At 50.3% G+C, this 13,647-nt stretch overlaps 1 protein-coding gene across 1 annotated transcript; it reads left to right on the forward strand.

Annotated features, from left to right (window-relative positions):
- Nucleotides 1–201: 201 nt before the first annotated feature.
- On the forward strand, nucleotides 202–10,977 carry LOC130311374 (nectin-4-like; the record flags this gene model as incomplete). The annotated part of the gene is given in 4 exon segments (XM_056552476.1): nucleotides 202–349; nucleotides 3,725–3,806; nucleotides 9,649–9,720; nucleotides 10,180–10,977. Coding segments are annotated over 4 exon segments (602 nt in total), but the record flags the coding sequence as incomplete, so codon positions are not given.
- Nucleotides 10,978–13,647: the final 2,670 nt, after the last annotated feature.

Here is a 13,647-nt window from a genome sequence, read left to right on the forward strand (position 1 = left end):
TGTCTCTGTACACCTCTGGTGGGAGGACTCTCCTCATGCCTCCCTTATTGTCCATGGGACTGATGGGCTCCTGCAGTATTTTGAGAAGTTTATGATTCCCAGGCTAATGATCTGCAATGAAATCATCAGAGGGGCCACAGGGGTCCACGGGGCCTTATTATAAACATAACAGTTTTACTTTAATTTTGTTTTCTTCTTCAGCCAGTGAACCCCGGAAGGTGGACCTCTTGTCAGTCTCCTTGGTGTCGGTGGCAATAGTGACGGCGCTTCTAGTGTTGATTCTGGTCATAATTGTAATCCTAGTGAATCGACATCACAAGAGGAAGACGAAGAAGCTATCAGATAAAATGTGAGTCCTGTGAGACAGCAGTGATGTGTGGCCAGATATATATATATGCAATGGAGGAGGGGTCGGTGCTGTGTCCGTGTAATGGTGGAGGGGTGGGCGCTGTGGTCGTGTAATGGTGGAGGGGTCGGCGCTGTGTCCGTGTAATGGTGGAGGGGTCGGCGCTGTGTCCGTGTAATGGAGGAGGGGTCGGCGCTGTGTCCGTGTAATGGTGGAGGGGTCGGTGCTGTGTCCGTGTAATGGTTGAGGGGTCGGTGCTGTGTCCGTGTAATGGTGGGGGGGTCTGCGCTGTGTCCGTGTAATGGTGGAGGGGTCGGCGCTGTGTCCGTGTAATGGTGGAGGGGTCGGCGCTGTGTCCGTGTAATGGTGGAGGGGTGGGCGCTGTGGTCGTGTAATGGTGGAGGGGTCGGTGCTGTGTCCGTGTAATGGTTGAGGGGTCGGTGCTGTGTCCGTGTAATGGTGGAGGGGTCGGTGCTGTGTCCGTGTAATGGTGGAGGGGTGGGTGCTGTGTCCGTGTAATGGAGGAGGGGTCGGTGCTGTGTCCGTGTAATGGAGGAGGGGTGGGTGCTGTGTCCGTGTAATGGAGGAGGGGTCGGTGCTGTGTCCGTGTAATGGAGGAGGGGTGGGTGCTGTGTCCGTGTAATGGAGGAGGGGTCGGTGCTGTGTCCGTGTAATGGTGGAGGGGTCGGTGCTGTGTCTGTGTAATGGTGGAGGGGTCGGCGCTGTGTCCGTGTAATGGTGGAGGGGTCGGTGCTGTGTCCGTGTAATGGTGGAGGGGTCGGTGCTGTGTCCGTGTAATGGTGGAGGGGTCGGCGCTGTGTCCGTGTAATGTTGGAGGGGTCGGCGCTGTGTCCGTGTAATGGTGGATGGTCGGTGCTGTGTCCGTGTGATGGAGGAGGGGTCGGCGCTGTGTCCGTGTAATGGTGGAGGGGTCGGCGCTGTGTCCGTGTAATGGTGGAGGGGTCGGTGCTGTGTCCGTGTAATGGAGGAGGGGTGGGCGCTGTGTCCGTGTATTGGTGGAGGAGTCGGTGCTGTGTCCGTGTAATGGTGGAGGGGTCGGTGCTGAGTCCGTGTAAAGGTGGAGGGGTCGGCGCTGTGTCCGTGTAATGGTGGAGGGGTCGGCGCTGTGTCCGTGTAATGGTGAAGGGGTCGGCGCTGTGTCCGTGTAATGGTGGAGGGGTCTGCGCTGTGTCCGTGTAATGGTGGAGGGGTCGGCGCTGTGTCCGTGTAATGGTGGAGGGGTCGGCGCTGTGTCCGTGTAATGGTGGAGGGGTCGGCGCTGTGTCCGTGTAATGGTGGAGGGGTCGGCGCTGTGTCCGTGTAATGGTGGAGGGGTCGGCGCTGTGTCCGTGTAATGGTGGAGGGGTCGGCGCTGTGTCCGTGTAATGGTGGAGGGGTCGGCGCTGTGTCCGTGTAATGGTGGAGGGGTCGGCGCTGTGTCCGTGTAATGGTGGAGGGGTCGGCGCTGTGTCCATGTAATGGTGGAGGGGTCGGCGCTGTGTCCGTGTAATGGAGGAGGGGTGGGTGCTGTGTCCGTGTAATGGTGGAGGGGTCGGCGCTGTGTCCGTGTAATGGTGGAGGGGTCGGTGCTGTGTCCGTGTAATGGAGGAGGGGTGGGTGCTGTGTCCGTGTAATGGTGGAGGGGTCGGCGCTGTGTCCGTGTAATGGTGGAGGGGTCGGTGCTGTGTCCGTGTAATGGAGGAGGGGTCGGCGCTGTGTCCGTGTAATGGAGGAGGGGTCGGCGCTGTGTCCGTGTAATGGAGGAGGGGTCGGTGCTGTGTCCGTGTAATGGTGGAGGGGTGGGTGCTGTGTCCGTGTAATGGTGGAGGGGTCGGTGCTGTGTCCGTGTAATGGTGGAGGGGTCGGTGCTGTGTCCGTGTAATGGTGGAGGGGTGGGTGCTGTGTCCGTGTAATGGTGGAGGGGTCGGTGCTGTGTCCGTGTAATGGTGGAGGGGTCGGTGCTGTGTCCGTGTAATGGAGGAGGGGTCGGTGCTGTGTCCGTGTAATGGTGGAGGGGTGGGTGCTGTGTCCGTGTAATGGTGGAGGGGTCGGTGCTGTGTCCGTGTAATGGAGGAGGGGTCGGTGCTGTGTCCGTGTAATGGAGGAGGGGTCGGCGCTGTGTCCGTGTAATGGAGGAGGGGTCGGTGCTGTGTCCGTGTAATGGTGGAGGGGTGGGTGCTGTGTCCGTGTAATGGTGGAGGGGTCGGTGCTGTGTCCGTGTAATGGTGGAGGGGTCGGGGCTGTGTCCGTGTAATGGAGGAGGGGTCGGCGCTGTGTCCGTGTAATGGTGGAGGGGTCGGCGCTGTGTCCGTGTAATGGTGGAGGGGTCGGTGCTGTGTCCGTGTAATGGAGGAGGGGTGGGTGCTGTGTCCGTGTAATGGAGGAGGGGTCGGTGCTGTGTCCGTGTAATGGTGGAGGGGTCGGCGCTGAGTCCGTGTAATGGTGGAGGGGTCGGCGCTGTGTCCGTGTAATGGTGGAGGGGTCGGCGCTGTGTCCGTGTAATGGAGGAGGGGTCGGTGCTGTGTCCGTGTAATGGAGGAGGGGTGGGTGCTGTGTCCGTGTAATGGAGGAGGGGTCGGTGCTGTGTCCGTGTAATGGTGGAGGGGTCGGTGCTGTGTCCGTGTAATGGTGGAGGGGTCGGTGCTGTGTCCGTGCAATGGAGGAGGGGTCGGCGCTGTGTCCGTGTAATGGTGGAGGGGTCGGTGCTGTGTCCGTGTAATGGAGGAGGGGTGGGTGCTGTGTCCGTGTAATGGAGGAGGGGTCGGTGCTGTGTCCGTGTAATGGTGGAGGGGTCGGTGCTGTGTCCGTGTAATGGAGGAGGGGTCGGCGCTGTGTCCGTGTAATGGTGGAGGGGTCGGCGCTGTGTCCGTGTAATGGTGGAGGGGTCGGTGCTGTGTCCGTGTAATAGTGGAGGGGTCGGCGCTGTGTCCGTGTAATGGAGGAGGGGTCGGCGCTGTGTCCGTGTAATAGTGGAGGCGTCGGTGCTGTGTCCGTGTAATGGTGGAGGGGTGGGTGCTGTGTCCGTGTAATGGAGGAGGGGTCGGTGCTGTGTCCGTGTAATGGTGGAGGGGTCGGTGCTGTGTCCGTGTAATGGAGGAGGGGTCGGCGCTGTGTCCGTGTAATGGTGGAGGGGTCGGCGCTGTGTCCGTGTAATGGTGGAGGGGTCGGTGCTGTGTCCGTGTAATAGTGGAGGGGTCGGCGCTGTGTCCGTGTAATGGAGGAGGGGTCGGCGCTGTGTCCGTGTAATAGTGGAGGCGTCGGTGCTGTGTCCGTGTAATGGTGGAGGGGTGGGTGCTGTGTCCGTGTAATGGAGGAGGGGTCGGTGCTGTGGTCGTGTAATTTTTACTTGTGTTAAAAGTCTTGTTTTGTATATTTCAGTGAGGAGCTATCAACATTATCCAGACAGACGTCGCGAAGGAGACTAAACTCTAATACGGCGAGCACCGACACGAGGATGCAGGTATATACATCACACAGCACCGACATGAGGATGCAGGTATATACATCACACAGCACCGACACGAGGATGCAGGTATATACATCACATAGCACCGACACGAGGATGCAGGTATATACATCACACAGCACCGACACGAGGATGCAGGTATATACATCACACAGCACCGACACGAGGATGCAGGTATATACATCACACAGCACCGACACGAGGATGCAGGTATATACATCACACAGCACCGACACGAGGATGCAGGTATATACATCACACAGCACCGACACGAGGATGCAGGTATATACATCACACAGCACCGACACGAGGATGCAGGTATATACATCACATAGCACCGACACGAGGATGCAGGTATATACATCCCACAGCGCCGACACGAGGATGCAGGTATATACATTCCACAGCGCCAACACGAGGATGCAGGTATATACATCACACAGCACCGACACCAGGATGCAGGTATATACATCACACAGCACCGACACGAGGATGCAGGTATATACATCCCACAGCACCGACACAAGGATGCAGGTATATACATCACACAGCGCCGACACGAGGATGCAGGTATATACATCACACAGCGCCGAAACGAGGATGCAGGTATATACATTCCACAGCGCTGACACAAGGATTCAGGTATATACATCACACAGCGCCGACAAGAGGATGCAGGTATATACATCACACAGCGCCGAAACGAGGATGCAGGTATATACATCACACAGCGCCGACACGAGGATGCAGGTATATACATCACACAGCACAGACACGAGGATGCAGGTATATACATCACACAGCGCCGACACGAGGATGCAGGTATATACATCACACAGCACCGACACGAGGATGCAGGTATATACATCACAAAGCACTGACACGAGGATGCAGGTATATACATCACACACACATACTACAGCCGCGCACTCACATAGGAAGGGACTCTGCTGAACCTTGTAGTAGAGCCGTGCACACACATAGGAAGAGATGCTGCTGAACCTTGTAGTAGAGCCGTGCACACACATAAGAGATGCTGCAGAACCTTGTAGTAGAGCCGTGCACACACATAAGAGATGCTGCAGAACCTTGTAGTAGAGCCGTGCACACACATAGGAAGGGACTCTGCTGAACCTTGTAGTAGAGCCGTGCACACACATAGGAAGAGATGCTGCTGAACCTTGTAGTAGAGCCGTGCACACACATAAGAGATGCTGCAGAACCTTGTAGTAGAGCCGTGCACACACATAGAAAGAGATGCTGCAGAACCTTGTAGTAGAGCTATGCACACACATAAGAGATGCTGCAGATCCTTGTAGTAGAGCCGTGCACACACATAAGAAGAGATGCTGCAGAACCTTGTAGTAGAGCCGTGCACACACATAGGAAGAGATGCTGCAGAACCTTGTAGTAGAGCCGTGCAAACACATAAGAGATGCTGCAGAACCTTGTAGTAGAGCAGTGCACACACATAAGAAGAGATGCTGCAGAACCTTGTAGTAAAGCCGTGCACACACATAGGAAGAGATGCTGCAGAACCTTGTAGTAGAGTCGTGCACACACATAAGAAGAGATGCTGAAGACCTTGTAGTAGAGCCGTGCACACACATAAGAAGAGATGCTGCAGAACCTTGTAGTAAAGCCGCGCACATACATAAGAAGAGATGCTGCAGAACCTTGTAGTAGAGCCGTGATAACTCATAGGAAGAGATGCTGCAGAACCTTGTAGTAGAGCCGTGCACACACATAGGAAGAGATGCTGCAGAACCTTGTAGTAGAGCCCTACACACATAAGAGATGCTGCAGAACCTTATAGTAGAGCCGTGCACACACATAAGAAGAGATGCTGCAGAACCTTGTAGTAGAGCCGTGCACACACATAAGAGATGCTGCAGAACCTTGTACTAGAACAGTGCACACACTTAAGAGATGCTGCAGAACCTTGTAGTAGAGTCGTGCACACACATAAGAAGAGATGCTTCAGAACCTTGTAGTAGAGCTGTACACACATAAGAGATGCTGCAGAACCTTGTAGTAGAGCCGTGCACACACATAAGAAGAGATGCTGCAGAACCTTGTAGTAGAGCCGTGCACACACATAGGAAGAGATGCTGCAGAACCTTGTAGTAGAGCCGTGCACACACATAGGAAGAGATGCTGAAGAACCTTGTAGTAGAGCCATGCACACACATAGGAAGAGATGCTGCAGAACGTTGTAATAGAGCCGTGCAAACACATAAGAGATGCTGCAGAACCTTGTAGTAGAGCAGTGCACACACATAAGAAGAGATGCTGAAGAACCTTGTAGTAGAGCCGTGCACACTCATGGGAAGAGATGCTGCAGAACCTTGTAGTAAAGCCGTGCACACACATAGGAAGAGATGCTGCAGAACCTTGTAGTAGAGTCGTGCACACACATAAGAAGAGATGCTGCAGAACCTTGTAGTAGAGCCGTGATAACTCATAGGAAGAGATGCTGCAGAACCTTGTAGTAGAGCCATGCACACACATAAGAAGAGATGCTGCATAACCTTGTAGTAAAGCCGTGCACACACATAGTAAGAGATGCTGCAGAACCTTGTAGTAGAGCCGTACACACATAAGAGATGCTGCAGAACCTTGTAGTAGAGCCGTGCACACACATAAGAGATGCTGCTGAACCTTGTCGTAGAGCCGTACACACATAAGAGATGCTGCAGAACCTTGTAGTAGAGCCGTGCACACACATAAGAGATGCTACAAAACCTTGTACTAGAGCAGTGCACACACTTAAGAGATGCTGCAGAACCTTGTAGTAAAGCCGTGCACACACATAGGAAGAGATGCTGCAGAACCTTGTAGTAGAGCCGTGCACACACATAAGAAGAGATGCTGCAGAACCTTGTAGTAGAGCCGTGCAAACTCATAGAAAGAGATGCTGCAGAACCTTGTAGTAGAGCCGTGCACACTCATAGGAAGAGACGCTGCAGAACCTTGTATTAGAGCCGTGCACACAAATAGGAAGAGATGCTGCAAAACCTTGTAGTAGAGCCGTGCACACATATAAGAAGAGATGCTGCAGAATCTTGTAGTAGAGCCGTGCACACACAGGAAGAGATGCTGCAGAACCTTGTAGTAGAGTCGTGCACACACATAGAAAGAGATGCTGCAGAACCTTGTAGTAGAGCCGTGCCCACACATAAGAAGAGATGCTGCAGAACCTTGTAGTAGAGTCGTGCACACACATAGGAAGAGATGCTGCAGAACCTTGTAGTAGAGCCGTGCACACACTTAAGAAGAGATGCTGCAGAACCTTGTAGTAGAGTCACGCACACACATAAGAAGAGATGCTGCAGAACCTTGTAGTAGAGCCGTGCACACTCATAGGAAGAGATGCTGCAGAACCTTGTAGTAAAGCCGTGCACACACATAGGAAGAGATGCTGCAGAGCCTTGTAGTAGAGTCGTACACACACATAAGAGATGCTTCAGAACCTTGTAGTAGAGCCGTACACACATAAGAGATGCTGCAGAACCTTGTAGTAGAGCCGTGCACACACATAAGAGATGCTGCAGAGACTTGTAGTAGAGCCGTACACACATAAGAGATGCTGCAGAACCTTGTAGTAGAGCCGTTCATACACATAAGAGATGCTGCAGAACCTTGTAGTAGAGCCGTGCACACAAATAGGAAGAGATGCTGAAGAACCTTGTAGTAGAGCCGTGCACACACATAAGAGATGCTGCAGAACCTTGTAGTAGAGCCGTGCACACAAATAGGAAGAGATGCTGCAGAACCTTGAAGTAGAGCCGTGCACACACATAGGACGAGATGCTGAAGAATCTTGTAGTAGAGCCGTGCACACACATAAGAGATACTGCAGAACCTTGTAGTAGAGCCGTGCACACACATAGAAAGAGATGCTGCAGAACCTTGTAGTAGAGCCGTGCACACACATAGGAAGAGATGCTGCAGAACCTTGTAGTAGAGCCATGCACACACATAGGAAGAGATGCTGCAGAACCTTGTAGTAGAGCCGTGCACACTCATAGGGAAATATGCTGTAATACTTTGTACTAGAGCTGTGCACAGTCATAGAAAGAGATGCTGCAGAACCTTGTAGTAGAGCTGTGCACACTCATAGGAAGAGATGCTGCAGAACCTTGCAGTAGAGTCGTGCACACACATAGGAAGAGATGCTGCAGAACCTTGGAGTAGAGCCGCGCACACACATAGGAAGAGATGCTGCAGAACCTTGTAGTAGAGCCATGCACACACATAGGAAGAGATGCTTCAGAACCTTGTAGTAGAGCCGTGCACACTCATAGGGAAAGATGCTGTAATACCTTGTACTAGAGCTGTGCACAGTCATAGAAAGAGATGCTGCAGAACCTTGTAGTAGAGCCGTGCACACACATAGGAAGAGATGCTGCAGAACCTTGTAGTAGAGCCATGCACACACATAGGAAGAGATGCTGCAGAACCTTGTAGTAGAGCTGTGCACACTCATAGGAAAAGATGCTGTAATACCTTGTACTAGAGCTGTGCACACTCATAGGAAGAGATGCTGCAGAACCTTGTAGTAGAGCCGTGCACACACATAGGAAGAGATGCTGCAGAACCTTGTAGTAGAGCCGTGCACACTCATAGAAAGAGATGCTGCAGAACCTTGTAGTAGAGCCGTGCACACTCATAGGAAGAGATGCTACAGAACCTTGTAGTAGAGCCGTACACACACAGGAAGAGATGCAGCAGAACCTTGTAGTAGAGCCGCACACACACACATAGGAAGAGATGCTGCAGAACCTTGTAGTAGAGCCGTGCACACACATAGGAAGAGATGCTGCAGAACCTTGTAGTAGAGCCATGCACACACATAGGAAGAGATGCTGCAGAACCTTGTAGTAGAGCTGTGCACACTCATAGGAAAAGATGCTGTAATACCTTGTACTAGAGCTGTGCACACTCATAGGAAGAGATGCTGCAGAACCTTGTAGTAGAGCCGTGCACACACATAGGAAGAGATGCTGCAGAACCTTGTAGTAGAGCCGTGCACACTCATAGGAAAAGATGCTGTAATACCTTGTACTAGAGCTGTGCACACTCATAGGAAGAGATGCTGCAGAACCTTGTAGTAGAGCCGTGCACACACATAGGAAGAGATGCTGCAGAACCTTGTAGTAGAGCCGTGCACACTCATAGAAAGAGATGCTGCAGAACCTTGTAGTAGAGCCGTGCACACTCATAGGAAGAGATGCTACAGAACCTTGTAGTAGAGCCGTACACACACAGGAAGAGATGCAGCAGAACCTTGTAGTAGAGCCGCACACACACACATAGGAAGAGATGCTGCAGAACCTTGTAGTAGAGCCGTGCACACACATAGGAAAAGATGCTGCAGAACCTTGTAGTAGAGCCATGCACACACATAGGAAGAGATGCTGCAGAACCTTGTAGTAGAGCTGTGCACACTCATAGGAAAATATGCTGTAATACCTTGTACTAGAGCTGTGCACACTCATAGGAAGAGATGCTGCAGAACCTTGTAGTAGAGCCGTGCACACACATAGGAAGAGATGCTGCAGAACCTTGTAGTAGAGCCGTGCACACTCATAGAAAGAGATGCTGCAGAACCTTGTAGTAGAGCCGTGCACACTCATAGGAAGAGATGCTACAGAACCTTGTAGTAGAGCCGCACACACACAGGAAGAGATGCAGCAGAACCTTGTAGTAGAGACGCACACACACACATAGGAAGAGATGCTGCAGAACCTTGTAGTAGAGCCGCGCACACATATAAGGATGTTAATATATATTCAGCCACTTTTATTAAAGATGGTATTTTGTGTGTTTTTAGTTGGAAGAGAGCATGAATCTGAGAGGACATCACCCCGACAGCCTGAGGGACCCCAGTATCAGCTCCATGATGGTGAGTATGTCTACTCACATTTATCTACACTGTGCACGGATGTTGTAGACCACAAGGACCTCTCAACATGACTTCACAGGGAAAGCTTTAGGTTAAACATGGGGCCTCTCTGCACATAATACAGGTGCGTGTCAAAGACAGTGCCAAGGTTTCCCTTCTTCTGTTGAACTTGATGGAGACGTCTTCTGTAACTATCTAGTAGAAGAGTATCGGTGCACTAGGCAGAAGAAGCCACTCATGGCACACCACCTATCCATGCACCCTGTAGAAGATCTGTGTCATATAAAGTTCATGGGTAGCAGAGGAAGTGACTGCGGACTCTCCTTCCATCCATAATTATAAGGTCCAGCAGATGTCCCCTCTGCCCACTGTTGGGCCAGTCCACCACCGTTGTGTTGTGTATGGTCACATTTGGGAGGATGCTTCCTATTGACCCCATGATGTATTGTTGCCTTTCAGGGGGAAGAGGCAGACAGACGCAGCTACTCCACGCTGACCACTGTACGGGAAATAGAGACTCAGACAGAACTGCTGGCCACGGTTCCAGATGAGGAGGTGAAAGAAGATGAGGATGAAGGGCTGGATGAACCAATGGAGGAGAAAGAACTGGAACAAAGTGAGCAAGGGAGCACCGGAGTTTTGTCCACCCAGCCCTTCATCAAGCAGGGCATGAGCCATTTCTATCAGGAGAATGGGACTCTACGAGCCAAACCGACTACTAATGGCATCTACATAAATGGCCGAGGACACCTGGTATGACTGTTACTCCCCCAACCCTATAAGACTCAGGGCAAAGAGCCAGGACAAAATCTGGTAACAGACTCCCAGTGGCTGCTCCAGTAGGACATCACATGGCCGATTACTAGACTGGATTGTCTTGAGCCGTCGTTAACCCCTAATATTCTGCTGAATTGTGCAGATCTTATTGTGACAAACTGATGATGACTGGAGGCATGTTCTGGGCACCCTCAAAGGGGCTACCACTGCACAAAGTATCACCATAGCCATGTCTGCAGGGTCCTTGGGATGGAACCCTTGGCACATGGAGTCTTGTGAAGAGTTCTGGATTTATACTCGTTATTACCTGATAACAAGACGTCTGCCGCTTGTTGGTGCAATAAATGTGAGCAATGTGCAGGTAACGCAGCCTTCTGTACTCGTGTCGCTTTCAGACATCGTCATGCTTGGAATATTGTCTTACATTGTAGAATTACATAAATCTGTCCTAGTAGTAAGTGAAGACCACCGGGCTAGAAGTTTTTCTCATTTTTCACCAAGACTCACCAGGACTGTGGAGGGCGAAAACAATCATTCCCCCCCCCCCCCCCCCATCCATAATGACACAAACTCTATTACAAAGGCTCAAGTACTGGAAAGGAAAATCAAATCCACGTGACCAAAACAATGTGTGGATGAGCGCAGCCTATGACTGGAAGCTTGAGGGGCCCACCCTGCAGAATGCAGCCCTGGGCTGAGGACCACTGCGGGGGACATTGCACTCACTAGTATTTGTACATATTTGTGTAAATTTTGTTTCAGCTTATTGTAAGGATGTAAGATGAGAGAAATCTCGGGTATTTATATGTGCTGTATAGATTTTCTACATGCGGTATTTATGTCGGGGATAAGATGTTTTTATCTTCATTGCAGGGAAATTCTTGTACATAGATGATCAATACTTGAATGTCAGAAAATTACACAAACTGGGATCCGAAATGATATTGTGTGAATGTCTTCATTGTCTGTATAAGGTGATAGAGAACATATGATAGAGACGCCTGTACACTGGGGAGATCATGTGATAGTATAATAGAGAAGGAGATCATGTGATACAGATGAGTGACAGGCCGTACACTGAGACGATCATATAATAGAGAAGAGTGACAGGCCGTACATTGAGGAGATCATATGATAGAATAGAGTGACAGGCCGTACACTGAGGAGATCATATGATAGAGAAGAGTGACAGACCGTACACTGAGGAGATCATATGATAGAATAGAGTGACAGGCCGTACACTGAGAGATCATATGATAGACATGAGTGACAGGCCGTACACTGAGAAGATCATATGATAGAATAGAGTGACAGGCTGTACACTGAGGAGATCATATGATAGAATAGAGTGACAGGCCGTACACTGAGGAGATCATATGATAGAGAAGAGTGACAGGCTGTACACTGAGGAGATCATATGATAGAATAGAGTGACAGGCTGTACACTGAGCAGATCATATGATAGAATAGAGTGACAGGCCGTACACTGAGGAGATCATATGATAGAGAAGGGTGACAGGCTGTAAACTGAGGAGATCATATGATAGAGAAGAGTGACAGGCCGTACACTGAGGAGATCAAATGATAGAGAAGAGTGACAGGCCGTACACTGAGGAGATCATATGATAGAGAAGAGTGACAGGCCGTACACTGAGGAGATATGATAGAGAAGAGTGACAGGCCGTACACTGAGGAGATATGATAGAGAAGAGTGACAGGCCGTACACTGAGGAGATCATACGATAGAGAAGGGTGACAGGCTGTACACTGAGGAGATCATATGATAGACATGAGTGACAGGCTGTACACTGAGAAGATCATATGATAGAATAGAGTGACAGGCTGTACACTGAGGAGATATGATAGAGAAGAGTGACAGGCCGTACACTGAGGAGATATGATAGAGAAGAGTGACAGGCCGTACACTGAGGAGATCGTATGATAGACATCTGTGACAGGCCGTACACTGAGGAGATCATTTCATAGAGAAGAGTGAGAGTCCGTACACTGAGGAGTATATATGATAGAGAAAAGTGACAGGCCGTACACTGAGGAGATCATATGATAGAGAAAAGTTTCAGGCCATACACTGTGGAGAACATATCATAGAGAAGAGTGACAGGCCGTACACTGAGGAGATCATATGATAGAGAAAAGTTTCAGGCCGTACACTGAGGAGATCATATCATAGAGAAGAGTGACAGGCCGTACACTGAGGAGATCATATGATAGAATAGAGTGACAGCCGTACAGTGAGATCATATGATAGAGAAGAGTGACAGACTGTACACTAAGGAGATCATATGATAGAATAGAGTGACAGGCCGTACACTGAGGAGATCATATCATAGAATAGAGTGACAGGCTGTGCACTGAGGAGATCATATGATAGAGAAGAGTGACAGGCCGTACACTGAGAGATCATATGATAGAGAAGAGTGACACTGAGGAGATCATATGAAAGAATAGAGTGACAGGCCGTACACTGAGGAGATCATATCATAGAATAGAGTGACAGGCTGTGCACTGAGGAGATCATATGATAGAGAAGAGTGACAGGCCGTACACTGAGAGATCATATGATAGAGAAGAGTAACAGGCTGTACACTGAGGAGATCATATGATAGAAAAGAGTAAGAAGCTGTACACTGAGGAGATCATATGATAGAAAAGAGTGAGAGGCCGTACACTGAGGAGATCATATCATAGAGAAGAGTGACAGGCCGTACACTGAGGAGATCATATGATAGAGAAGAGTGAGAGGCCGTACACTGAGGAGATCATATCATAGAGAAGAGTGACAGGCCGTACACTGAGGAGATCATATGATAGAGAAGAGTGACAGACTGTACACTGAGGAGATCATATGATAGAGAAGAGTGACAGGCTGTACACTGAGGAGATCATATGATAGAGAAGAGTGACAGGCTGTACACTGAGGAGATCATATCATAGAATAGAGTGACAGGCTGTGCACTGAGGAGATCATATCATAGAGAATAGTGACAGGCTGTGCACTGAGGAGATCATATGATAGAATAGAGTGACAGGCCGTACACTGAGGAGATCATATCATAGAGAAGAGTGACAGGCAGTACACTGAGGAGATCATATCATAGAGAATAGTGACAGGCCATACACTGAGGAGAT

This window comes from Hyla sarda, unplaced genomic scaffold, assembly GCF_029499605.1.
Source record: "Hyla sarda isolate aHylSar1 unplaced genomic scaffold, aHylSar1.hap1 scaffold_1628, whole genome shotgun sequence".
NCBI classification, from domain to species: Eukaryota; Metazoa; Chordata; class Amphibia; order Anura; family Hylidae; genus Hyla; species Hyla sarda.